The sequence below is a fragment of the Cyprinus carpio genome, chromosome A7, assembly GCF_018340385.1.
Source record: "Cyprinus carpio isolate SPL01 chromosome A7, ASM1834038v1, whole genome shotgun sequence".
Classification (NCBI taxonomy): domain Eukaryota; kingdom Metazoa; phylum Chordata; class Actinopteri; order Cypriniformes; family Cyprinidae; genus Cyprinus; species Cyprinus carpio.
Window position 1 is genome coordinate 15,232,336 of NC_056578.1, and position 27,567 is coordinate 15,259,902.

Here is a 27,567-nt window from a genome sequence, read left to right on the forward strand (position 1 = left end):
ATATATATATATATATATATATACATATATATATGCCTACGCACGGTCTGTTAACGACCTAAATGTGGGTTATGGAGGGGGTTTGGTCATGGCTGCTTGGTTGTTTGTCAGCGGCGGCAGTAGAGCAGGAAGCAGAGAGGCGACCGCAGACTGCTGCACACGCATAGAGATGACTTCCTAAACAAACAGATTCTGCTGTCAGACAAGAGGAAGCGAAAAGACATCCACATCTTACACGAAGGAGCTCGGGAAGGTGGGAAATGGAGAAACAGCAGCATTCGTCGGGTTCAGTGAGTCCGGTGCTGCCACCTGTCCCGCGCAAACCGCGAAACCTCGGAGGAGGCATCCATGTAGTCCCCGCACCTCGACGAGACAGCGTGGATACATTAGACAGGTTACAAGACTTGATTTTATGCTCAAATGTACAATTATATATGTGTGGTTTTTATTTTTTTTTTTATAAATAAAGCCATCTACGGTGTGCACGCGCGCGATTCAGACACGCCTTTTGTGATGGAGAGATAAAACACGTCCTATATATATATTGTCTATTATGATAATTACCCTGATGTATACTGAACATTTGTCTGTTTCTGCTCAGGGAACACTGATATCAAAACTATTTCTAATTAAATGTTTTCTATCCATCCGAAACTATCAGCACGCATCCTTCCATCATCTTCCATCATTGTGTTACGAAGAAGTGATAACATTAACTGAAACGATAAGAAATTAAAACCATTTTTGAAGCCAAAATGCAAGAATTTCAATATAGTTTGTTGCATTTTTCAGCACTGAAAGATCAGACTGTGTGACCTCATTTCGCCATCTGTCATATTTAGACCACAGGATGTCAGCACTGCACATTAATACTTGTATCTAACTGTGCCAGTATGGAGCTTGTAGTTTCACATAATACCAGATAATGGCAGATGCATTTTTCTTTTTGCTCACACAGTCCTGGATCTCATGTGGAGTGGTGTAAACAGCTGATAGCGGCCACTATCTCCAGCCAGATCTCTGGCGGTGTCCCTACAGAAGCCATAAGCCGTGAATGCAAGGTTAGAGGATGCTTTTCACTCAAAATCTGTACAAAAGACTTGTATTGTATATAATGGGCAAGTGTTAATGTACAGCCAGCTGGTTGACATCACTAAATAAACCCATGAGGGGTGATAAGGACCCATGAGCAGGTTTGTTTTGTGATAATGGCCATCTGACTGTACATGATCCCAAATTATTACTCTGCTGCTTACCAAATAATAAATAAACACATGTAAGTGAAATACTGATTTGAGTTGAAACTATTTAGATTATATTTTGTTATCATACCTTTGTTATATTTACGCATAGAAACGTGGTATTCAAAATGAATGTGTTAAGGGTTTTTTTTGGTCTCAGATTGAGCCATTATGATATTGTGTTTTGATTGACAGGTTGGGAAGAAGATCGATTTCAGGGTAAGGGGGGTGTTTGTCAGTTGACCTGTTTTGAGCTGTTAATTAGAAATGATATATAACACTACAAATATACAATACTGTTTGTTCACACTTAGTCTGCTTTCATTGTGTGTTCAGTATGTTTTTTTGCACAGTCTTTTTGCTATGTGTTTGTCTTCTGTTCATACGCCCTTCTTTATGCTTTAGCGGGGTTTTAAAGGATGAATCTGATGAAGAAATTACTTGTCATATTTTATCCCATTCAAAATGAAAAAAGGTAAACTAATTTGCATAAAAATGAATCCTGTTTTTAAGATACAATTGTTGCAGTCTGCTGTATTTTCAGACAAGTTCTATTATGTAAATCTGTTTTTACAGAAATGAAATGTATGATTATTATACATTTTTAAAAACATTATATGCACATTTTAGTAAATTGTACTGCTCATAAAAATCTCCAGTTCACTGCTCTGGGATATTCTGTGAAGCTTGTCTGAGATAAATATATGCTTAATATTTTTGCTTATTTTCAGGATTCTTTAAAAAATAGAAAGTTTAGAGGAACACCATTTATTTGAAATAGGATTTCTTCTTTTTTTTTGTAACGATGGAAAGATCTTACTGTCACTTTTAGTCAATTTAATGCATTCTTGGTGAATAAAAATATTTATTTAGTTTAAAAAACTGACCCAACACTTTTAAAAGGTAGTGTGTGTGTACACTTAATGTTGTTCTTTACAATTTAGTAATAGTATATATATATATATAAATATATATATATATATATATATATATATATATATATATATATATATATATATATATATATATATATATAATTATTAACACATTAAATAAATGAGAATGAGATTTTAGATAGTAGGTAGTAAATAATACTAATGGTCCTAAAAATAGGCTTCATTTTTTCCCTTGTAAAATATAATTTTTTATTTTTTATTTTTTCTCTGATTTTGAGGTAGAATATGACTTGGAAATTTCTTGACATTTTGGCTAAGATTCAGTCTAGTGTGTGTTAAGTGTGCGTGCCTTTGTGCCTACATGTTCATGAAGGTGTGTGTGTGTTTGTAACTCATTTTCGTCTGATGTCTATGTGTGATCTTCAGGTTTCCAAGAGGCCAAACTTGAGGGTAAGGCTAAAGATCAAGAATCTGTATTGAAACGCATCAGAAGCATCAAACACGCACGTTTGAATTATTAAGCTGCCATTAGCTCAGATCTGCTAATGAAGTAGTAATGGCTGAGCAGCTGTATGTTTTCTCTCTTCTCTCTTAAATCACACTTCCTGTCTCTGTGTGAGGATATGACCCATCAACCTCAAAGAGCAACTATTGTCTTTGTTGCATTCTCTCTCTCTTTCTCTTTCCAAAACAAGCATTTAAACCACAGGAACTTTTTAACAAACAGTTTCTTTCTCCTCTTTTTCGTTCTTTCTTTCTTTCTGTCACATAATCTATATTGTTCTGCGTCCGATGCTCAGTCTCAGGACTCAGTTGAAGATGGCTGTCAGTTTGACAGTGACTATGAACTCCCATCTCACACTACGGCAAGTTTCTCTGGCTTTAACACTACTTGCTTACTCTAACTTTCCTCTGTCTCTCCTCTGTTTCCACTCACTCAGTCATTTTACTGCTGTCAAGCCTTTACATCAGCCCAGACTTTAAGATGGAAGCTAGTTTATTATGAGAAAACACACTACTTTTCAAAAGTTTGAGGTCAGTAAAAGTGTTTTCTTTTGAAAAAATGTATACTTTCATTCAGCAAGGATGCATTAAATGGATGACAATTTTTGTAACGATGCAAATGTCTTTACTATTTCAAATAAATACTGTTTATTTGAACTTAAAAGAAATGGTTTCCACAAAAATAATAAGTTGCATAACCAATTTAACTGTGAAAATGATAAGAAATATTTCTTGAGCACTAAATCAGAATGATTTCTGAAGATAAATCAGATAAATGAAGCCTTGGTGAGCATAAGAGACTACTTTCAAAATCATTAAAAAAAATCTTACCAACCCCAAACTTTTGAATGGTAGTGTATGAACAAGATATAAGCAGAATAAAGTAACTGCTGTGTGAATTTTGAGAGGTTTTGTCTTTTTACCCTGTAGCAGATTTTCAAGGATGTACGAAGGCAGGCGCCCATGGATGAAGTCCCACTGGTCCCTGGAGAGACAATCAAAACCACTGGTATGTCGGACCATTCGTGGTGACACTTGTTTCCTGTTTCTGCTTGTATCGTGGTGTTGGGTAATATTTGTTATCCTCTGTCTCTGCAGTTAAAGATGTGATGTATATCTGTCCTTTCACTGGAGCTGTGACCGGCACACTCACAGTCACAGACTACAAACTCTACTTTGTCAGTCTAGAATGGGTACGGAGAAAAAAAAATGTCTAGGTCAAGATCAACATAGTGTCTTGATATTGTGTTATATGCCCAAATGATAAAATTAAACATTGAAGTTAAATAGATGTCTTAATCCATCCATCTCTGCAGAATGCTCCTTTCATATTGGATGTGAACCTGGGTGCCATCAGCAGGTTGGAGACTATCAGTGTACAGAGTCTTGGGGAGAATACTAGTGGCTTGGAGATCGTCTGCAAGGTTAGATTCACCACCGTCCACCCACATGCTAGTCTATTTCATAGTAAACATCTAACCACACCAATAGAGCTCAGTGGCAGTGTTTGGATTAAACACAGGGACTGTCTACAGGGGTTGTAAAATTGTAAAATCTTACTGACTCCAAACTTTTCAATGGTACAAAAATATTTATTCAAAATATTTATTTTATTTTAAATTCGATGTATTTTTATATTGAATGATAATCATTATTATAAACATCATACTCCAGAATACAAGGTAAATAAAGCAAATTAATATTTACATCAGTATTTTAGGAAACATAATGAATAAAAAAAATTGTTGTGTTTTTTTATAAGTTGTGTGTTTCAAATTGAGCATGAAAGCATGAAATTTGAATCTTATTAAAGGGATACTCCACCCCAAAATGAAGATTTTGTCATTAATCACTTACCCCCATGTCGTTACAAACCTGTAAAAGCTTTGTTCGTCTTCAGAACACAATTTAAGATATTTTGGATAAAAACTGGGAGGCCTGTGACTGTCCCATAGACTGCCAAGTAAATAACAGTGTCAAGGTCCATTAAAGGTATGTAAGTCATCGTCAGAATACTCCATCTGCCATCAGACGTGCAATCTGGGTTATATGAAGCAAAGAAAACAAAAATAACGACATTATTCAACAATTTCTTTGTCAGCAATCTCCTCTGTGTCTCTCCATATCACTGTATGCTGTGTATGCTCTTCTGTATCATCCGCGCCACAAGGATGCGCTGTTTCTACGTGTATTTAGCTTTGATTTGAAAGAAAACAGCCTTTTATGGACCTTGACACTGCTATTTACTTGGCATTCTATGGGACAGTCAGAGGCCTCCCGGTTTTCATCCAAAATATCTTAAATTGTGTTCCCAAAATAAACAAAGCTTTTACAGGTTTGGAACGACGTGGGGGTAAGTGATTAATGACAAAATTTTCATTTTGGGGTGGAGTATCCCTTTAAAGGAAAATAGATCTGACACAATTTAGTTTCATTTCAAAAGTCAAAAACTGCAATTTGTCCATACCGATGATTTGTGATTTGTCTCAGTAGGACATGAGGAGTCCAAGGTTTGCTTATAAAAAGGAAGAACAGAGTAACCTGGAGATTTTGGAGGTGTTGACCAAGTATGCATTCCCCCTGTCCAATGAGCTGGTATGACATGGCTCCGCACAAAACATTAATTCACCAATTTAACTTCCACAAAATACACAAGTTCATTTTTCTCATGTCTCCACAATCCACCAGTCCCTATTTCCCTTGCAGCCTTTATTCGCCTTCCAATACAAAGATCAGTTTCCACAGGATGGATGGAAGGTTTATGATCCAGTGGCAGAGTATAAAAGAATGGTGAGATGTGCTGCCCATCACTGGAAAAGAATAGACTTATCTGACTGAATTCAGCCTTTATATAGTTCTCTTTTCTCTCTCCACACTGTGCAGGGTTTGCCTAATGAGAGCTGGACCATCAGTAAGATCAACAGTAATTATGAAGTGTGTGACACTTACCCTGCTCTGCTCGTCACCCCAACCAGTATTAAGGAGGATGAGATCAAACAAGTGGCCTCTTTCAGAGTGAAACGCCGTATACCAGTAAGTGAGCATGTGTGTCCGTGCAACATTACCTTACATAGCATCTTTTTTCCACCTAATATTGGATTTTACACATTGCAGTCCAGGGTTGTCAGCATTTCACAGCAGTGACACGTTCAACAACATAGTCCTCAGAGAAAATGAATACAGACACACTATTGTTCAAAAGTTTTTTTTAATTACTACTTCATAACATTTAAAAACAGTAAAGGCATATCTAACTCAAAATAAATGCTACTCTCTTGAACTATTGAACTGTTCATCAAAAAAATCCTGAAACCAATTGGACCACAGTTTCCACAAAAATAATATTGAGCACAAAATCAGCATATGAGAATGGTTTCTGAAGAATCATGTGACACTGAAGCAGTGGTGGACGAAGTACACAAATCAAGTACTTGAGTAGAAGTACAGATCCGTATAGTAAAATATTACTCCAGTAAAAGTAAAAGTACTCAGTTTTCCATTTTACTCAAGTGAAAGTACACAGGGTTCCCACGGGTCCTGGAAAGTTTTTGAAAATAAACATACATTGACACAGGTCCTTGAAAGTGCTTGAATTTATTTTGTGCAAGAAGCTTTCTGGAAAAAATTCCATATTATTCCCTCTGGTCTGCTAATGTGTTATTTTGCCAACACTTTGTGGCCTATGTGTGCTAGCTTGCTTAATTTACATAATAGAGTGACCATATTTCCTCTTTTTCCTGGACATGTCCTCTTTTTGGACCTAAAAAATGCCTCCGGTCGGGATTTCTGAATCGCCCAAAATGTCAGCGATTCGGCTTTTACTTTCTACAGTTGCCAATGATTGTGTGCGTTTTTGTATTAGAGCGCTGCAAGGGACTGTTTTCTTAATCCCGCTCCCACTGAATTTCTGACCATTATTGCCCGCTCCTGTGATTTTTGTGTCCAGTCCAGTTGCATAATTTTCACACAAAAAGTACGATCTTACGTTTTGGAATGCAGTGAAGTAAAAGTTACTCAAAATAAAACTACTCCGAAGTACAGATACTTGAAATATTTACTTAAGTACAGTGACGTAGTAAAACAACTTTGTTACTGTCCACCACTGCACTGAAGACTGGAGTAATGACTGCTGAAATGTCAGCTTTACCATCTTAAGAATAACTTACATTTCAAAGTTTTTAAAAATTGAAAACAAATAGAAAACTCTATTGCAAAAACTCTGCAGTGTCTGCATAGACTCTATGACATGTGGGGCATATTTCTTCACTTTTGGTGGCATTTTTACCTGAGCCCTGTTTAATTTCCAATACTGTTGTAACTAATACCAGTGTTATTATTGAAGTGGTCAGGGGTAAAATGAAGAACAAACCCCCCCCCCCAAAAAAAAAGAGAATGAAGAAATGGAGTGAACATGTGAGCATTCAAAAGCAGTCCTCATTTTCTCTTTTAGGTCCTCTCATGGATCCATCCAGAAACTCATGCCACTGTAGTTCGCTGCAGTCAGCCCATGGTGGGCCCGACAGACCGCCGGTGTAAGGAGGATGAGCATTACCTCCAGACCATCATGGATGCCAATGCACAGTCCCATAAACTCACCATTTTTGATGCTCGACAGAACACCGTGGCTGCTAATCACAAGGTAATAGTGATTTCCTTCTCTGATGTTTTTTTCAGTTCAGTTCATCAGTGTTGCAGAGTGAAAATAACATGCAGCTAAGTATTTTTGAGGGAAAATGTAGGGAAAAGATTTGTATGTCTCTCACACATAATGCACGCACGCTCATGTTGTGATGCGCAAATGTAGTTTAAATTATTGAGTAGCCATCTGTGCTAATGTATATCTGAAGATCCTATGAGGAGATAAAAATGGAAGCCAATAATCTTCTCTGTTTTCTGCTGTTTCATGCCTCAGGCTAAGGATGGAGGTTATGAGAATGAGAATTTCTACCCCAACATGGAGCTGAATTTCCTGGAGATCCCAAACATTCATGTTATGAGAGAGTCTCTGCGTAAGCTGAAGGAGGTGGTCTACCCTACCATTGACGAACCCCACTGGCATTCCTCCATAGATGCCACACACTGGCTGGAGTACATACGAGTAAACACCAACTCTAATCTTTATTCCTACAATATGAATTAATAGTGGACATTTTTTGTTCACGTTTGTTGTTGCATTAATACGGTCAACAGGTTCAATTTAATCTTAATGGTCATCGGCTGTTGGTGAACATGTCAAACTAGCGAAGACGACAGTTTTTAGGATTTGCGAGATTTGTCTCAGATGGCCGAATCATGGCATACAGTGTGCACCCAGTTTAAAGGAGTTGACTCTCTCTTTGTAGCTTTTGCTTGCGGGTGCGGTGAAGATTGCAGATAAGGTTGAGTCGAGTAAGAGCTCTGTGGTGGTACACTGCAGTGACGGCTGGGACCGCACAGCTCAGCTCACCTCTCTGGCCATGTTGATGCTGGATTCATACTACAGGACTCTCAGGGGCTTCCAGGTGCTGCTGGAGAAGGAATGGATCAGCTTCGGACACAAGTTTGCTGCGGTGAGGGAACCTGAGTGTGAAAGAGACTCTATATGGGGTAGAAATCTGAATTCAGCCAGTCAGGCGGGCATGTTATTGAGTGTTATCAATGTTGGAATCTGTTTTGCTATTTAATATTTTTATTTCGGGATTCTTAGAAAGTTCAAAAGAAAAGAGCATTTATTTGAAATAGAACTATTTTGTAAAATTATAAATGCATTTTTGTCATTTGAACAATTTAATGTGTCCTTGCCGAATGGAAGTATTAATTTAAATATATATATCTCTTTCTATCATAGCGTGTTGGTCATGGAGATGAAAATCATGCAAGCTCCGAGCGCTCGCCTCTATTTGTGCAGTTCATAGACTGTGTTTGGCAAATGATGAGACAGGTGAGCTGCACCTTTTTTGCTATCTAAGCACTAACATTTTCATTTATAGTAAAATGTAGCTTTATAATTAAATGTTGTTTCAAATGTTATGTTTGTGTTTGTGTTGTTTTTGTTAAATGGATACTGATGTTTTGGAACTCACTGTGAGTGTCTTTATAATGTGTTCTCAGTTTCCCGCTGCCTTTGAGTTTAATGAGCTCTTCCTCATCACCATCCTGGATCACCTCTACAGCTGTCTGTTTGGTACATTCCTTTACAACAGTGACCAAGAGCGAGTGGAAAAGGCATGTACCACTGGGATTCAGTAGTTGTCGTTTTGATGGACCAATGCTGAAAATTTCAAATCTTTCCCTCTGTTTTTAGGAAGTGAACAGTAAAACGGTGTCTTTGTGGTCCTACATCAATAGCCAGCCAGAGGACTTCACCAACCCCTTCTATGTAAACTATGAAAACCATGTTCTGTACCCTCTGGCCAGTCTCAGACATTTGGAGCTCTGGGTAGGATACTACGTACGCTGGAACCCCCACATGAGACCACAGGTGCAAAAAGTTCTCATTAGCAAAGCTTAAACAATGCATGTGAACAATCAGTAGAATCACATGATTGCTAGCTTTCTGAGAAAATTTAAATGTGGTTTGTGTATTCACTTCTGATCAGATGCCTGTGCATCAGAACCTGAAGGAGCTGCTGTATCTGCGTGCAGAGCTACAGAGGAAGGTGGAGGAGTTACAGAAAGAAGCATCTTCATCACGCTCGATCTCCTCTTCATCAGATCATGCATATTCTCCTTCACATGGTGGTATACCTCTACACACCTCTGTGTAAAGCACATACAATGCTCACATTAGAGAATTCGTCATTAACAGAAAGTGTGGAAGGAATCTGTAGGTTAGGTCTGTGTTCGTTTCTCTCTGGATAATGCCTCAGGCAGGATATATGGAGGCCAAGCACAAAAATGGGACAGTCTCCCACACAATTCAGGTTCATTTTGGTTGTTTGGAATTGCTCTGGTAGACTTCCTTCTGATCAGATAACCAGAAAAGCTTTTGATTGTGATTGAGGTTATGAAAAACAGGCCAGCATTTTAACTTTCGTTTAACTTGACTTGTAATTATTGACACAAGTTTTAATAATTTATTTGTATGTAGTCAAAATAATATGAGCATCTTTTTCTGTTGTTTTTGTGTAATAGTTTTTCTTCACTGCCTCAGCATTGCCTGCCTTTGCGGCAATACTAGTTCAACCTTTTAACATTTCACATCACTTTTAATTCTTTATCAAATCTTACATGAACATCTCGTTCCCCTACCTGTGAACATGTGTTCATATAGTATCTTGTGTACTAGATAATTTTTTATATATAAGGAATGGGGATTTTAATATTGCTGTTGCGATACTGCCATTTTGGAAGCACATACTGCATTTGTCTTTGTTTGTACTTTCATGTACTACTGAAATCTATGTTTACACCAGTTATATACGGACCATATATATATATATGTGTGTGTGTGTGTATGTGTGTGTGTGTATATATATATATATTACACACACATATATATACACACACACACACACACACACACACATATATATATATATATATATATATATATATATATATATTTACTATTTAATTGTAATCATGGGTGTTCAACAGTTCAGATCATTTGAACAAGGGATGCCATATAATGTTTAATGTGTAATAATTATACTGCACCTTTAAAAAAAAAAGAATATAAGAATATATTGTGTATTTGTTTTTTTCTTGACTCCAGAAACTTACGACCAGACTTGAATAAAAGTATTCAGGAAGAAATCAAAGACGAGATAAATTGTTTATTATTGGGTTTCTGTATGCTGATTTTTTTTTTTTACCACCAAGTATAACGAGTGAGATACAGAGTGAAATTTGAGTACATTTGAATATTAAAATGTCTAGAAGAGGATTGCCAGTTGGTAACTGTGTAATTAATTGTGTTTTCATCACAGTCTGTATTTGAGTGAGCAGGCACTGATATAAACTGTGAGGTTTAATTCTGAAAGCATTAGTTTAGTCTGTGGCAGTACCATGATGCAAACACTAAACTGGCAGTGCAAATCAAGACACTTCAGAAACTATCATCCCAATAACAAATTTCTCAAATTCATAAATAAACCCAGTACACAAGAAAACCCTTTAATATCTACAGCTAGAATCCAAAGCATGCATATCTGTACAGTTCAGCGCGTACACCCTTGTTTTGACAAAATTGCAACTATACTGGCCAACAACACCAGACAGAGCCCAGAGATCCTTACAAATGCAACATCCACCATACAAACTACTAGTGCTCGGAAATGTAGATGGTCAACTGAAAGAATTAGGGAGGTTTTAACGGACACATCATGCGTCCAAGCAACAAATCTGGAAGCAGTTCATCACAAACAGGTGATAAATTTGTCGAAAATGTTCAAGACACTTGTGAATTTCCACATTTGCCTTAACCGAGACTGTTGTATCTTTCACTCAGCTGTTTCAAATTCATTGCACTGGATCACTAGACTCACACCAAAGTCAAAGGACATGCAAAAAGGCAAAACCATCACATTTCATCTTTGGTGTCCTTCTTTCTTACAAGTGTAGCACCAAAAAGCTACATTGTTCTGGTAGTCAAAGCAGTAAAAAGAGTTACATTCAGCTAACATTCTCTTTGTTAGTTTTCACCTTAGATACTGTACAAAAGCCTTGGTAGGACGCGTCTTTAAAGGAAAGTACCAGGAACATTCTGCGCCGATATGTGTCTGACATCATTACCATTCGCAAGACTTGTAAATCTGCTTTATCTTGGGCATGCGAGTTAACAATATTTCAGATCAGTTCAAACTGCAATAGTGTGTTAAGGTGAGGTCACATTTACTGTTGTTCGGCACTTTTCTATAGTCGAAATGTCAATAAGAATCCATGTGATCAGGAATTTTGCGTGAGGGCAAAAGATTTCCGGATGCAGAATTTGCAAATCAAGTTTGTCACACAAATTAACAGAAAACTGTGTGGTTTCAAAGTGATCTACGTGACGGTGGACATTTTTGCCCACAAATTTCGGTGAATGTGATCACACCTTTAAACTGGAACAATGTACATAACCTAGTACGTCTAGTTTGTAGACATTCAAGTGAGGCAGCCCTTCTAACGGTCGTGACTGTTAGTGCTGTGCTAGTAAACTAGCGTGTCTTCCCTAATGTTAGCGTGGTAAGGCATTGGGAAGGAAAGCACCATTGGCAAGAGCTTGAGTTAGGGGGGGAACAAAGGTGCACCTGAATTCACAGTGAAAACAACAGCTACAGGGAAATCTGGAGCATCCCAAGTGGGGGAGAGGATGGTAAGGACTGAACTGCTGTTTAATCCAGTTTTGCTAACTCTACTTAATTCTAGATGGTGACCTTCCAAATAAGAGGAAATTAAGGGTCTAGTCAAGCTCTGTGGCACCAACGCTGGACCCTTGGCTAACGAATTGGGAGAATTAGCAAAACAGGAAAGCAGCAAGGGACTCATTAAGGCAATAGCAAAACTAGCGAGGGTGTAACAGGTCTCGAAAAAGTCTGAAAGCTAAAGCTGAAACATGCTACAAACGATACAAACACTAAGCTAGGGCGAAAAACTACTCCCCGTAATCCAAAAAGAGTGGGGGCCACAAACATTTATGTACATTTACTGCTACAAGTGTAAATAGAGATACACTGATACAACAGTTTGAGTACAAACTTGGAAACGCTATGCGATATACAAGCACATTAATCCCTTAAAACCCCACAAAAGGCAATGGATCAGAATTAGCGATACGAAGAGTTACTACACTGCTTAAGTATTGCGCTAACATGAAAACACAACTTCGGTTACTTCCAGCCACGAGTTACTTCACGCTAATGCATCTACTCATTCTGATCACGCCGAATCAAACTATTCCTCAAAAGAAGAAATTGCAACCACTGACATCCAACTAACACACACAAAAGCAGTCAACACAGCTTCTTCATCAACACACGTCACATCTTCACAGTTATAATCATTTTAGTCATCGTTTCATTTTTTTTTTTAAAAAAAGCAAATTAGAAGGAAGCAGCTGTTGGTTAGTTTTTGACTTCGGTTGTTCGCCGTTTTTTTTTACACTAGTAAAAAGTTAGCTAAGACACAAAAACCTGCATATATGTGTAACAATCTTTTCACACTGCTCTGTGAAAGCAAGGCAAATATATACAGATCACATTAAAACAACAACAAAAAACCCTTCATATTTTTTTCAATTGCAGATTCCACAACAATGGATCTGTTAAGCCTGTCTTGCTGTGAAAACATAAGGAAAACAGTCTTGACCTTTAAAAGCATATTTCTATGATTATCCAATCAGATGTTTTTGTAAACCTTGGATTAATCACTTGTACTACTGTTCATTAATATGCATTTGTGCACAATAGGAATGATGAGCTAAACTGACAAACTAAAAGACTGTAGCGCAATATGTGTGGGATCTCTGTAAAAAGACCCAAGTGAGATTTCTTGGGTCTCAGCAGATTATGCTAAAATTCATTATTAGGTGTTTTCCAATTCATAGTAATATTATTGCAAACAGGCTTACTACATTGTTGCAGGTGAACAGTTTAAATAGAATTTAAGGAAAAATTATTACACTATGTTTAAGGTTGATTTAAACAGTCACATTGGTACTTCAAAAAGGTTGTGGTGCAAATGTGCCAGGAAATACAGTGGCATTCAAATGGGGGAACAACGATTTAGAACTGCGCCCTCTTCAGTTTGGAGGATGCATTTCAGATTACACTGCATTTTCCTCTGTTGGCGGCTCAGCGTTGGGAGGCTGGAGAAGAGTTTGTTGAACTGCAGCAGGAAAGAAAATAAAGCAATTATTGATCATTCTATCAATATATATATATATATAAATATATATATATATATATATATATATATATATATATATAAACAGATCACAACTTCAGGACTAAATTGAAGGTGCAGTGAGTGCAATTAAAGAAAGTTTTTTTTTTTTTGCGAATAGGGTACTTATACAATGGCATCTATAACCGAAAGCTTTTGCTTTTGCATCATGTTACATCCATGCCACAAAGTGTCAGTCTAAGGCCACAATTGTTTTGAAAAATGAACATGGTGAATAAAAAGAAAAATGGAACTAAATAATAAAAATCACCACTGGCAAAATGGGGTTAAAAATGATTTTTTTAAAATCAGTGCTAGACAACTATCCAAAAAAAAAAAAAAAAAACTGATGAAAAAAGGTTAAAAAAACACCCATAATGCATTAGGCTTGATAAGACTGTCTGTGAGCAGGGATACAAAAATGCAGAAGTACGGGCTGGCAGACTTTTGCTGACAAATCAACTCTGATATCTTGGTGCAAGTAACAAGGAAAATAATACACATTGGTTATTACTTACACTACCAACACTGTAACAATACAAATTTGAACATCTTTGAATTTAGCCTTTAAATATCACCCAAAAATGTTAAATGAATACATTTGCCTTATAAATTCAACATAAACGGGGTCAATACCTTGTGGCTCCTGTGCAACTACAGCATCTGGGGCATCTGCTTTCACCATATCTGCATTCAGACTCTCTGTGGAGAGATAAAGCACGTGATAATGAATGAATTGAAAAACACAAGCCGCGTGGTACACTTATAAAGAAAATGTGTTTGTCTTTACGCTGTATGCTGAAGCACAACTTCTTCTTCTGGTAGGAGATGTAACTGCCCACTGCACCGACCAGAGCCATACCAATAGCGCTCACAATACCAGCGATGGTTCCAGTCTCAGCCATGGTGTCTATGAATGAACACATAGGCCACTATTTAAAGATTTAACTGGACCAGATTAGCAAATGCTATACAGAATGTTCTTTTAACAGCCCTAAATAGGCTGCTGCTTAACACAATCATACCGTAGTTGTCATCAGCAGGATCCAAATCACTGCCACTATGTCCGCTACTGCTTCCACCTTTTCCACCTGTGGAAATATGAACACTTCAAATGACATTCCTACAGTTTGCCAATTATTGTTTATTTTATTTGACATGTCACACGATGTGAGGATCGGTCAGGCAGTTTGAGTTTGTCACCTTTGCCTTTGTCGGGTTTGTAGGAGTTATCATTGCCCACATCCTCAAGGTCTAAATCTGAGAATGCGTTACCTGAGAAGTTGGAAAAGAACATTAGCCTGTGGACATCATGAAAAGGACTCATGCATGGCTCAGTCATGGGTTTACTAATCCTGTCAGCTTTGAATCAGAGACCCAAGTGATCTAAAGAACAAAGGTGAAGCTTTTGTGACACCAAAAGAGGAAAAGCCCAGCACTCCAACACTGCAGGAAACAGAAAGCTGAGCTGCCGACTAGGGCTGGGTCAAAAAATTGTTTGATTTAATATTGTTTCTCAAGATGAATCAAACTTTTTCTGTGTTAATTTCCACAAAAAGTTTAATATACTTCCGGTTTTAAATTAATTATCATGAATCCTATTATTACCAGTATTTTTCTTTAGATGGGCTCATTTACGTTGCACGAAGATACAACACGTTCTTCTAACACTCTTGATTTGCAGCTCAATGCAAATAAAGAGCACAAGCGAACCAATTATCTCTGACACTTTACTACAAATTACAGCACAAAATGAATACAAATTGCCATCAAAGGGTATGGTAAAAGACAGTACATCTTACTGAACTGTATCATGTCTCATGCAAACCATTGAAACTCTGGAAAGCCATTTAATGTCCATAGCTTGTTATTTAGCAAGAAGTAACTCCTTTTGATAAATAAATGCACTAAATTGATATTCATTATAATTTACTTAACCCATTCCTGATGTCGCAATTATGCAATGGATATTTGAATAAATCTGTCATGAAAACCGTTTTCATGACAAAAGCCACTGTTTTAATGATTATTATATCAATAACCAAATTAAAAAGCTTTCTTTTTTTTTGAGTATTGATTATTATATCTAAAAATTAATAACAATTGAATTTAATCTCCGCAGTTAAATATAATAGTAAAGTACCAGGTAAAGTGTTCCCTGTATATTTACGAAAAACTGAAATGTACTTATAGATTTCAAATATTTTAAATATTGCCATAGACATTACATATTTCTAAATGAACAAATATTGAGTTAAATCGAGATCGGAATTGAATGTTATTCAATCGAGAGGTTGTCAATCAGAATCAAATCATGAAATCCGTATCAATACCCAGCCCTACTGCTGCATATAATTTAGAGGAAGCAATGAAACTAGCAATCTGACTGATTAAACTGAAATCCATGCAAAGTTAAGATGCAAAAGATCAGGAGCCATGGTGATCAGAGGTTAATGCTTCAGTTCCCAAAAGCCTTGACCTGAAATCAGACAGCGATTAGATTTTAATAATTGTGAGATCAGCTTCGATTTGTAGGTACAAAGGGAGATTTTTCCAGCCAAGAAGATAAATAGAGAAAGAGGGTGGTAGAAGGGGTTTCCCAAGCTGTTACTCTGTTCCTTACCACCAGTTCCACCTCTGCTATTGGGTTTGCCGTCATCACGGCCCCCTCCTCCGAGGTCTTTATCTGGCAGGGACAGGAGATGCATCAAACCTGGCTAGCTTGGATTAATCCACACTGACTAGCAACATAGTAGCCTAAGTTTTCCTGTGATAGACTGTAAGGCCAATATTATTGACTTTATTGAGTGGTTCCTTTGGCTATGCTTTTGATGACCTTCAAGATTACACAGGCTTTTACAGACAATGTACAAAATGGATAGTAATGCTCAACAATATGTTTTTCGATAGGAAACAGAGGGCCCTTCATCTTAAGTTTCGGCACTATTTTTGTGCTTTCATATCTCCTTTCGGAGAAAAGTTTTATTTCAGCTCACCATTTCCTTTTCTCTTCAGAATGTACAGCAGAACAAAGTCTGCTTTGATGGAGCAGCTTATTTAGGACTAAACCATTCTTATATTACAACTCAGTTTAGCAGGCTAGTTCTATCCAGAGGTGCTATCTATTTTAGATTTTGCTCTGCAGAAGGTTACATTATTCCTGTTAAAGATGTCTGACTGTACACTTGTATATAACATATCTGTACATTCATTAAAGCAATTATATATGTTTTCTTCTCTATATTTCTACTTCTGTATTATACTGCATTATTTAATTTTCAGTTTTTCTTATATTAGTGTTTCATCTCTACTGTGTAATTCCTTTGTATGGCTGCACTATCTTGTATGCTTGCACTGTCTGGACTTTCTTCTGCATTGGAAGCTCCTGTCGCCAAGACAAATTCCTTGTGTGTGTAAACATACTTGGAAATAAAGCTCTTTCTGACTGAACTAATAAATTGCAAAAAATGAAATATGGAGAAAGGTAAAAGTGGATAAACATAAGAATACCTACCACCTTTTCCAGAGTCTTTGCCCTTTCCTCTGATGTCATTGTCGGGGTTCAAGGCATCTTCAAGATTCAAGTCCCCATCTATCAGCCAAAAGAAATACTCACTGTGTAACATATGATGTATGCACCGTACCAATTAGGGCTGGGCGATATGGAGAAAAATCATATCTCGGTATTTTTTGGCTGAACTGCGATACATTTTCTACATTTTCTATTTGGATTAAATATATATATATTTATTTACTTCATTTATTAGTTACTTAATTACTTGTCCAATGAAAACAACTACAGTGAAAGTGACCATGTATGCTATGCTATATTCAGTATTATGTGCAAAAAAGGGGCTAAAATCACATTACTAAAATTGTAAAATTACAATCTAAAAACAAAAACAGTGCTATTTAAAGCAGAAGTTAAATTCACTAAACTAAAAATGAATAGAAATAAGAACAAAAGCACTGATTAATTGCATTATATTTTATTACCCCATTACAATAGACACTTTACTGCTATCATAAAATACACTTACTGTAGCTTACTTTTGAGTTTAAAATTCTACACATGGCACATTTATTGTCCAACTACAAATATTTAGTAAAATGTATACTGACGTCTGTTAAGTTTAGCAGAGAATTGCATGCAAAATGGAAATATTTCCATGACTTTCTAACATTTACAAGTGGAGAATATACCTGTGAAACATATCAAACTACTGTATATCGATATAAACGGTATTTCCTCATACCATATCACTTTTAAAAAATATATTGATATATCGTACAAACTCGATATACCGCCCAGCCCTAGTACCAAATGTTTTTTTTAATATGGCTAAGTGACAATGAAAACAGATGGTTTCTGTGTAATATGAGATGTGAATGTTTGAAACAAACCAAAGCTTTTAAATGCTTTAGATCTTCTGCAGTCAAGATAGAACACACACACTCTCACAAGACAAGATGACAATGAAGACAAATGTGAACAATGTTATCATAACGTGCTGTGATATTATAAGTATAAGACAAGCTGGATAAGATTAAGGACTCGAGTTGACATCCACCAGAAAATCTGTGCTATGACTTATTTTAGCTGCCGTAATTCTGTTATCATTTACATCACTTGAGCACAAGCTAAAGCATGTTTTTTTATTTGCTGTGAACTGTATGAAAGGTATACATTATATTAAAAATGTATCATTAGTGACTTTGCTTTCTGTTATGTCTGATTAAGAACATTCAGAGCATTATAGAAAATGATGCTATACAATCCATGATCGCATTAATTATTAGACTCGATCAAAAATGAAATCTAATCACCTTTCATCCCACTTTTAAATTTGCTTTGAATACACATATCTACATGCAAACAGACATGGAGACAAACGCGATGAGCGGTTCTACGGGCAAACTGACAGCACGGTACAAACCAGACTGGGCTTTCCGCGGAGGAACAGTGGTTTGGAGAAGACTAGGGGGTGTTCGGGGCAACAGGCCTGGCCGAATGGTGGCGTCAAACAAATCAGTGAGTGTCTCTTCTGTTAGTGGAGGTTAGTTAATATGTTAGTATTGTAAAGCATTTTACATACAGAGGGTGCTGGGTATTCAAACCTATGATGAAGACTGATTAAGTAAGCACCAAAATACAGGATGGTAGTCAGTATTTGTGAGATTTTTCTTTTACATTCTTCAGTGTTCGAAATAGGCTACTCCCCAACATAAATCACACACAATATTTTCTGACCATAGATAACTATATATGAGCTCTAAGAGCTTTCTATTTGGTTAAATATCCTGCTGACTCATCATAACACAAGACACAAAAACCATATGTTTTAGCACTTAAAGATGTTAATAGCTCCAGTGGTTACTGAAGAAGATTAGTAGGGAGATTTGCTTTATGTTCATCTCGAGCAGAACAAGCATCTGGGATACATTAAGTGCCTCTCACCTGTTTGTTTGGGCTTTGCTGGTTCCTTGGCCGTGGGCTTAACAGGTTTCACTGTTGAACAAATTAACATCATTTTTTTTGAAAGGCTCACTTAACAAAATTTGCTCTGCTTATTACAGCACTATTAATTACAACAAACAATGATTACTCTCACCTGCTGGGTCCACTTTAGGTGGTGGTTTAGCTGGAGAATAAAAAAAAAAGTTGTATGCAATGTAACAGACTAAAAATGCTACAGTAAAAACCTGTTAATTGGTTACTTTACTATGTTCCCTTACTATGGTGAAAAACTGTAATAGATCTAACCTTACAATTCATGTCATTTTACAGTAAAATACTGTTACATGTAGTTTGTGGCAGTGAAAAAGAACAAGTCGTTTTATAGTTTACAGTTAACATTCTAAACGTGTAAAAAATATATTTATTTGTTAATTACAGTTTTAAACTAAAATGTAGTTGTTTTGTAAATATGTTTACATCTCGCTGTATTTTTAAAGAACTATTCCGGCAAACACAGCCTTTTCTGTAAAAAGAAAAGTGAAAGGCAATGCTGTTTATACAGATCCCTAATACTGCTGTCATGCTTACATGGATGCATAATCATAATTGTCATACTTACTTTGTTCACTACTGTCAAATGCATCTGCCAAGTCCAGATCCTGACTTATTCCTGTAAAACACACAAAATAAGAAACATTCACAAAATATTTGTGCACTAATTGGTCAGCCACTGTGTTTTATTCACGATAAAGCATGGCTATGATCGCTTCACTCAGTGGTTCTGTGTACATCACTGCGCAGCCACCCTTAACAACATAAACACTCGATATAGTGTCAAAACCATTCCAAGTATTATGTATTTCAACTTTATTATTTCTGTAATGAATCATAAATGACCCCTTTTGATGTTATCTTGCATCATTCACCTTTCATTTTTAAGGCCACACCCTTCCCACTGTCAAAGAAACTCTTCTCATGTGGGAGATACATTGATATGTGCACATCTGTGTGGCAGCCCACAGTTTCCGAAGTGTGAAGGGAATATTACTGTATTTATTAGTTTTACCTTTAAGGTATGATGCTGTATGTCTATCAGTTTACACTGTAATGATGCTTGCAAATTTGCGCTGTGCTGTGAATCAGTCTTTTTTCAACTAAAAGACAAAAACAGATGTTTTCTCATGCTGGGAGATAAGCGGATATAAGTGAGTAAGAAAATATCATGTAGCCTGGTGTTCAAATAAATGACACGGCGGATGAGAACAGTTCCTATTCTCTGTTTTTATTTGAGCTCCACAAAATGAGGCTTGTTACAGAAACATTTTCTTGCCATTTACTTTCACTGTCAGGAGCTATTTTTTAACGGAAGGATGACATTTAATGAATTATGAAATCAATACATAAATTTTTGGTTTTAATATTTGTATTTGCTAAAACTGGATCTGATGCCCAGCTTTACTAAAGACTCTTTTTGATACACATTCCACAGTAGTGCCGCTGCATTCCTGGATTTTAACAAAGACAAGAAAATGACAGCTTAGTAATGCATTCCTCATGCACAAAGGGACAAAACATCTTTTGTGCTCATGTACTTCACAACAAAGAAGTTTCTGCAAAGACTCTTCCCCCATGTGTCATTTTTAGCAGTACATTTCTAAATGGTTTCTTCTATAATAAGCCAGACTCAACTCTCCATGTCTTATGCAATGAATGTCTACCATATATTTTTAGCACTGGGTCACAGTCACAGGTGCAACACTCCAATGGGCTAAGTCTTAAACTTCTATATTTCTTTATCTGTCTCTTTAAATCTGTCTATCCCACTGTCTTTTTCTTTCTGTCTGCCTCTTCTGCCTTTTTCCCCCCTTGTTCAGTTAAAGGTTGTCTTAGTGCACATTAGGTTAGCTAGAAGCTAAAAGCAACAGTCACTCCTCATGCAGCGCTGCCAAAGCCAGCTCAGCATTGACACACTGTTATGTGATCAATACGTCATGTGACAGCAGTGAATCTATCTGATGTTTTTCCCATTCACAACAGATACCTATGGGTTTAAATACAGTACATTAGTTAATATGTTTTAATTTAGGCTTTGACTGGTTAATCAGATGGCATGGTGTTGATTGATTACTGACACATATAATTAAAATCAAACATTTCAAAACATGAGCCTAACACCTAAAACAGTGGTAAAACTATATGCTCATAAATATACAATGAGTTTTCAGGTAAGGGACTGTAAACATGTATCTGTCACGGTGTCTGTTCTGTGTCTCCCTGGGTGGCCACTAGAGGTCTCACTTCCCCTTATCGTCACCCCACTTTAGAACTGCATTTCCCATAGTCTTGTCTGTTTCATCACTGCTCATTGCACTCAGCTGTCCGTGGTTATAAATCATTGCACTCAGCCAATTCCCCGTTAGCATTGTCATTTCCCTGTGTATAAATACCCCGGTTGTTCTGTCATTGTGATGGAGTCCTTGTTGAATGTCACCCTGTGTTTTCCTGGTTCCCTGGTTTCTCGCGTTTCTGGATGTTGTTTATGTTTCTTGTGTTGGACGGATTACCTGGATGTTGACCTTTGCCTGGATGTTTTCTGATTTTGGATTGCCTCAATAAAACACTGCACTTGGATCTACCTGTCTGTGTGCGTGTCGTGACAGAAGGACTCCGTCATGCCTAGATCCAGCGGTGTGGGATTTCGAATCTGTTCCCCAGCCACCATGGAGGAACGGAGGGGGAGATTCCGGAACTTAACCACCCTTCGTCAAAGGGGGAGTGAGGTGGGTGGCCTGGCGCAATTGTTTTGGACCATGGCGGTCGGGCTAGGTTATAATGATGCAGCACTGAAAGACTTATTTAACAATTGCCTAGATGATCCTTTGCCTCAATGGGAGATGATGGGGCTGGAGATCCTGGACTTTTGGGGTTTTACTAATTACCTGCACCATCGTGCTCGGTGGGATACATCGGCTGATCCAGCGCCACAGCACAAGATGGCCGCCAGCCCAGCGCCACAGCACAAGATGGCCGCCAGCCCAGCGCCACAGCACAAGATGGCCGCCAGCCCAGCGCCACAGCACAAGATGGCCGCCAGCCCAGCGCCACAGCACAAGATGGCCGCCAGCCCAGCGCCACAGCACAAGATGGCCGCCAGCCCAGCGTCACAGCCCAAGATGGCCGCGGGAAACAGTATTAAGTTATTTTTCCAGGATGTGCCAGATCCCAGAGTTTCCCGGGAGTGTTCACATCACGGCCGCTGAGCCAGCGCCAATGGCCAAGATGGCCACCAGTGCAGCACCACAGCACAAGATGGCCGCCAGCCCAGCGCCACAGCACAAGATGGCCGCCAGCCCCGCACCACAGCACAAGATGGCCGCCAGCCCAGCACCACTGCACAGGAGGGTCGAATCTACACCTGTGTTGGCAGACAAGATGGTTGACTCAACGCCTGAGTCTTCCGTCAAGGAGCCACCGGCACGCCATCATAGAGGCCGCAGGAGGAGGAGACAGGCGTCAGCCGTTCCTCAAAGCCCGGAGGACGTTCCCGAGCGGGCCGCTGCCGTCCAGGAGGACGTTCCCGAGCGGGCCGCTGCCGTCCAGGAGGACGTTCCCGAGCGGGCCGCTGCCGTCCAGGAGGACGTTCCCGAGCGGGCCGCTGCCGTCCAGGAGGACGTTCCCGAGCGGGTCGCTGCCGTCCAGGAGGACGTTCCCGAGCGGGCCGCTGCCGTCCAGGAGGACGTTCCCGAGCGGGCCGCTGCCGTCCAGGAGGACGTTCCCGAGCGGGCCGCTGTCGTCCAGGTGGACGTGCCCGAGGTTCCCGAGGCGGGGCTCGAGGTGGTTCTGGATGCCGAGGCGGTGCCCGAGGCTGTGCCCGATGCCGAGGCGGTGCCCGAGGTTGTGCCCGATGCCGAGGCGGTGCCCGAGGCTGTGCCCGATGCCGAGACGGTGCCCGAGGCGGTGCCTGATGCGGTGGCCGAGGCGGTTCCCGATGCAATGTCCGATGCCGAGGCGGTGCCCGTTGCCGAGGCAGTGCCCGATGCCGAGGCGGTGCCCGAGGCGGTGCCTGATGCGGTGGCCGAGGTGGTTCTCGATGCAATGTCCGATGCCGAGGCGGTGCCCGTTGCCGAGGCGGTGCCCGATGCCGAGGCGGTGCCCGATACCGAGGCGGTGCCTGATGCGGTGGCCGAGGTGGTTCCCGAGGCAATGTCCGATGCAGAGGCGGTTCCCGATGCGATGCACGAGGCCGAGGCGGTGCCCGATGCCGAGGCGGTGCCCGATGCCGAGGCGGGATGCGGGGCCAGAGACGGTGCCAGAGACGGTCCCGATGCAATGCCCGATGCCGAGGCGGTGCCCGATGCGGGGCCAGAGACGGTGCCAGAGACGGTTCCCGATGTAATGCCCGAGACCGAGGCTGTTCCGGAGGTCGAGGCGGTGCCCGAGGCGGTGCCCGATGCGCAGGCCGAGGTCGTTCCTGAGGCGGTGCCCGAGGCCGTTGTGCAGGTTGAGGCGGTGCCCGATGTTGTTCCAGAGACCGAGGTGGTGCCCGAGTTCCTTCCAGAGACCGAGGCGGTGCCCGATGCGCAGGCCGAGGTCGTTCCCGAGGCGGTGGCCGATGCGCAGGCCGAGGTCGTTCCTGAGGTGGTGCCCGATGCAGAGGTCGTTCCCGAGGCGGTGCCCGATGCACAGGCCGAGGTCGTTCCTGAGGCGGTGCCCGAGGCCGTTCCGCAGGTCGAGGCGGTGGTGCCGATGTTGTTCCAGAGACCGAGGTGGTGCCCGAGTTGCTTCCAGAGACCGAGGCGGTGCCCGATGCGCAGGCCGAGGTCGTTCCCGAGGTGGTGGCCGATGCGCAGGCCGAGGTCGTTCCTGAGGTGGTGCCCGATGCAGAGGTCGTTCCCGAGGCGGTGTCCTTGTCCAATGCCGTTCCTGAGGCCGTTCCTGAGGCCGTTCCTGAGGCCGTTCCTGAGGCCGTTCCTGAGGCCGTTCCTGAGGCCGTTCCCGAGGCGGTGTCCTGGTCCGATGCCGTTCCTGAGACCGTTCCCGAGGCGGTGTCCTGGTCCGATGCCGTTCCTGAGGCCATTCCAGAGGCGGTGGCCGATGCTTTTCCGGAGGCCGATGCGGGGCCCAAGATGGCTCCGGAGGCGATACCCGTGTCCAAGGCCGTTCCCGAGGCGGTGCCCTTGTCTGAGGTCGTTCCTGATGCCGTTCCCAATGCCGTGACCGGGCCATCGCCACAGCCTGCTCCTTACTGGCTCCCCGATTGGCAGGTTCCGTTCGGGCCACTCAAATGGCGAATTCCTCCCTGGCCGTCTGCACAACGAGAATGGACTGATCCACCGTGGCCACCTGAACTGCCTGGTCCCTCGTGGTCCCCTGAACTTTCGGGTCCACCGTGGCCACCTGAACTGCCTGGTCCCTCGTGGTCCCCTGAACTTTCGGGCCCACCATGGCCCCCTGATCTGACCGAGCCAACTGGGCTACCAGGGGAGCCATCGCTGCCGGTCCCAGTTCCCCTACACGGGCCTGGCCCGCCATCCCTCCCCCTGTTCTGCCTCCACCAGTCCACCTCCCTCCTGGTCTCTTTGTTTTTTTGGTTATTTTGTTCTGAGGAGCATCTGGAAGCTGCTCCTTAGAGGGGGGGTAGTGTCACGGTGTCTGTTCTGTGTCTCCCTGGGTGGCCACTAGAGGTCTCACTTCCCCTTATCGTCACCCCACTTTAGAACTGCATTTCCCATAGTCTTGTCTGTTTCATCACTGCTCATTGCACTCAGCTGTCCGTGGTTATCAATCATTGCACTCAGCCAATTCCCCGTTAGCATTGTCATTTCCCTGTGTATAAATACCCCGGTTGTTCTGTCATTGTGATGGAGTCCTTGTTGAATGTCACCCTGTGTTTTCCTGGTTCCCTGGTTTCTCGCGTTTTCTGGATGTTGTTTATGTTTCTTGTGTTGGACGGATTACCTGGATGTTGACCTTTGCCTGGATGTTTTCTGATTTTGGATTGCCTCAATAAAACACTGCACTTGGATCTACCTGTCTGTGTGCGTGTCGTGACAGTATCTAATTACATATACAATTGCGTGGTGTGGCTGACAGGAAAAGAGGGAGGGGCAGTTAACCTCAGCCAGAACTACAGAGCTGGCATTCCTCATTCATTTCAATGGTGGGTTAGGTAAGGGGATTTTTATACAATGCAGCACATCTTCTGCGCTTCTAAACAGTATTCAAAGTAGTCTTTTTTTAGAAAAGGATGTCATTCTTTTCATAGGTGTACTTGATTTTGCTCATACAAGCATGGAATGTTTTGACATTGTATTCGTATGTGCCTCACACCAACAGAGAGGGGACCGTTACCCCCTGTCATAAAAGATGGTATCTTCCTATCTTCCGCAGTCTCCAAAAAATTCAAACTCCTATGCTGTACCTGGGCGCATTGTGGCTTCGTATGCGCATGCGCTCTGACTCTAAGCCTCCCAACGTAGGATAGGCTACCTGTACCGTGCTTGGATGTGGAGACTGTGTGGAAATTATATTGTTCTGTGAATATATTTCATTTCAAGCAGTACTGAACAGTATTGTTTTATTTTTAAGCCCAGATTAAAGAAAACGTGGTTAATGCCGTTAGAAAAGGTAAATGAAGCGTTTCATTCTCTAGTAAATAAGGGATGCAAAACACCATGAATTGGTAAAATATTACAAGTCATGGCACGGTATTAACATAATTTTATTTTAAAATACATTGCGATGTTAATTTAGCGAAACCTAAGCAAAAGACACCCCAGGGATTGATGTTTAAATACAGAAGAAGAAGTAAATCTATTCATAGCGATATCTTAAATAGTCCTAAATACATCTTTGCTCAAGTGGAAACAAAATCGTATACAAGAGATTAATAGCGTATTAGTGATGCACTTTTAATATTCAGTAATCAAGAAGAGTAAAATTATTCTCATCCTCATTAATATGCTTAACGGAAAGCTTTAAAATGTCTCACCAAGCAATAAACTAAATTACATTTTTCGTATTTATATGAGCATCGTTTGTTGAGTCTCAGCATGTCATGCACAGCGCCGTAGCAATGGCTCGACCCAGACAGATGATCCAGACCCAGACAGATGTTAAAATGCAACTCAGACACGGTGATTTATTTAATTCCTGCGCCTACTGCTTTTCATAAAAAAGAAGGCTGCCTAAAAGTCAAAGTTTAAATGCTTTAAATCAATGCTTGCCTACGGTGCCGACAAAAAATGATGAAGCAGGCATGGCACCGGGTTCAACAAAGAGGGGCGCAGCGCTTACCTTTCAGTACCAGCAGAGAAAAGACCGCTAGAAGCGTCCATGTCGAGAGCTTTTTCCCCATGTTGAAAATCCGAAATGGCACCGGGATTACAGCGATATTAAATATTGGCAGTGGATGATGAATATATAACTATTTGCCCTTGAGGCCTAAGGGTAATTTTGAGGGTCGTAGCTCTTCACTTAGATCAGGAAAGCCTGCGCGAGACTCTGCAGTGCGAATGAGCGAGAAAGAGATTCACAGCCGCGTGTTAGATCACGTTACAGCACCGGCTTTAGGGCGGTTCCTCAAACTCAGCTCTGCTTTTTACTTAGATCACGCTGAAATACACTGTTTTTTATAATTAGGGAAACCTGCTGATTATACTTGGTTTGGCTACAAATCAATAATAGCTATGTGAACATACTAGTGAACTTTGACCAGCTGAATGTAGAATACGCGCGATAAGAGCGTGTTTACAGTGAAGGCATGCTCGAGGATATGAGATGACATTCTCTCGTGCGTTTGCCTATTTACTTAGAATGACTGAATTAGGATAATTGTGCGTCTCTGAATAATTAAGTGACTTGCACAATTGACTTCAGTTAATAATTTATGTTTGGTTGGTTAACACGTGGATCTCTGGTTTATAGCCTTTATCAGTTAGTTCTGTGCATTCAGTCATTATTTGCTAATTAAAAGGTTTAATGCATTAAGAAATTAATTGCACTTTTGGAGAAAACAAAATACTATGAAAGCAACACAACAACTGCTGTGAAGTGCCAGCGGTTAGTAAATAAACAGTATAAAGTCCAAAACCACTGGTACTTGGACCTACAAAGCATGAGGACCTGAAGTATTTTAAATACAGAGTCATTTCTATGGGTTGGCCTGTATCTCTTGTGCTATTATCAGACACTTAGTTTACATAGTTATATGCTGGATTGTTATTGCAACAAAAACAAAATTATATTGTCATACAGTGGCGTGCGCGGGCTGGGGGGTTGGAGCCCCTGTCCCTTGAACCCCTAAAACACGACAGATTATAGCAAGTATACTTTGATACTTATAGTAGAAATTGGTACTTACATTATATCCGTGCTTTACTGTAATATGATGAAATATTAGTCATGGCCAAAAGTTTTGGAAGTGACATAAATTTTGTGTTTTGCAAAGTTTGCTGCTTCATTATTTGTAGATTATTTTTCCACGTTTCTATGGTATATTGAAAAACAATGATAAGCATATCCCAAGTTTTAAAGGCTTTTACTGGCAAAAAAATATATAATGAGTCAATATTTACAGTGTCAAGCCTTGTTTTTCATAACCTCTGCAATTCACTCTGGC

General features: G+C 40.3%; 2 protein-coding genes across 8 annotated transcripts; one reads left to right on the forward strand and one right to left on the reverse strand.

Moving 5' to 3' along the window:
- The first annotated feature begins 57 nt into the window (after positions 1-57).
- Positions 58-9,738, forward strand: LOC109048638 (myotubularin-related protein 1-like). Of its 2 annotated transcripts, XM_042759878.1 has the most exons (18): positions 58-394; positions 959-1,061; positions 1,437-1,460; positions 2,564-2,587; positions 2,938-3,003; positions 3,572-3,650; positions 3,740-3,834; positions 3,958-4,065; positions 5,135-5,236; positions 5,348-5,431; positions 5,525-5,674; positions 7,092-7,280; positions 7,554-7,739; positions 7,984-8,190; positions 8,469-8,561; positions 8,732-8,845; positions 8,925-9,101; positions 9,220-9,738. In XM_042759878.1, the coding sequence occupies exons 1-18, from the start codon at positions 261-263 to the stop codon at positions 9,385-9,387; spliced, it is 2,103 nt and encodes a 700-aa protein (XP_042615812.1). In that variant the 5' UTR covers positions 58-260; the 3' UTR covers positions 9,388-9,738. The 2 variants fall into 2 exon arrangements, with proteins under 2 accessions (XP_042615812.1, XP_042615813.1); XM_042759879.1 differs by lacking the exons at positions 1,437-1,460; positions 2,564-2,587.
- A 645-nt stretch (positions 9,739-10,383) lies between these two features.
- Positions 10,384-26,597, reverse strand: LOC109065804 (CD99 antigen-like protein 2). 6 transcript variants are annotated; one of them, XM_042759872.1, is made up of 12 exons: positions 26,244-26,597; positions 19,567-19,617; positions 19,102-19,131; positions 18,948-18,998; positions 18,427-18,534; positions 17,004-17,081; positions 16,113-16,175; positions 14,693-14,764; positions 14,515-14,580; positions 14,280-14,399; positions 14,126-14,191; positions 10,384-13,432 (listed from the first exon to the last, which is right to left on the reverse strand). In XM_042759872.1, the coding sequence occupies exons 1-12, from the start codon at positions 26,302-26,304 to the stop codon at positions 13,371-13,373; spliced, it is 828 nt and encodes a 275-aa protein (XP_042615806.1). In that variant the 5' UTR covers positions 26,305-26,597; the 3' UTR covers positions 10,384-13,370. The 6 variants fall into 6 exon arrangements, with proteins under 6 accessions (XP_042615806.1, XP_042615809.1, XP_042615808.1 ...); XM_042759875.1 differs by lacking the exon at positions 18,427-18,534; XM_042759874.1 differs by lacking the exon at positions 16,113-16,175 and having other exon boundaries at positions 17,007-17,081; positions 26,244-26,595.
- Positions 26,598-27,567: the final 970 nt, after the last annotated feature.

Coding starts and splice junctions, on each gene's coding strand:
- LOC109048638 (XM_042759878.1), top strand. CDS start 261: ATGGAGAAACAGCAGCATTCGTCGGGTTCAGTGAGTCCGGTGCTGCCA. Junction 1,062..1,436: donor CCATAAGCCGTGAATGCAAG/GTTAGAGGATGC, acceptor TTTGATTGACAG/GTTGGGAAGAAGATCGATTT. Junction 7,281..7,553: donor CCGTGGCTGCTAATCACAAG/GTAATAGTGATT, acceptor TTCATGCCTCAG/GCTAAGGATGGAGGTTATGA.
- LOC109065804 (XM_042759872.1), bottom strand. CDS start 26,304: ATGGGGAAAAAGCTCTCGACATGGACGCTTCTAGCGGTCTTTTCTCTG. Junction 18,999..19,101: donor ACCTAAAGTGGACCCAGCAG/GTGAGAGTAATC, acceptor TTTGTTCAACAG/TGAAACCTGTTAAGCCCACG. Junction 18,535..18,947: donor AGCAAAGCCCAAACAAACAG/GTGAGAGGCACT, acceptor CTCCACTAACAG/AAGAGACACTCACTGATTTG.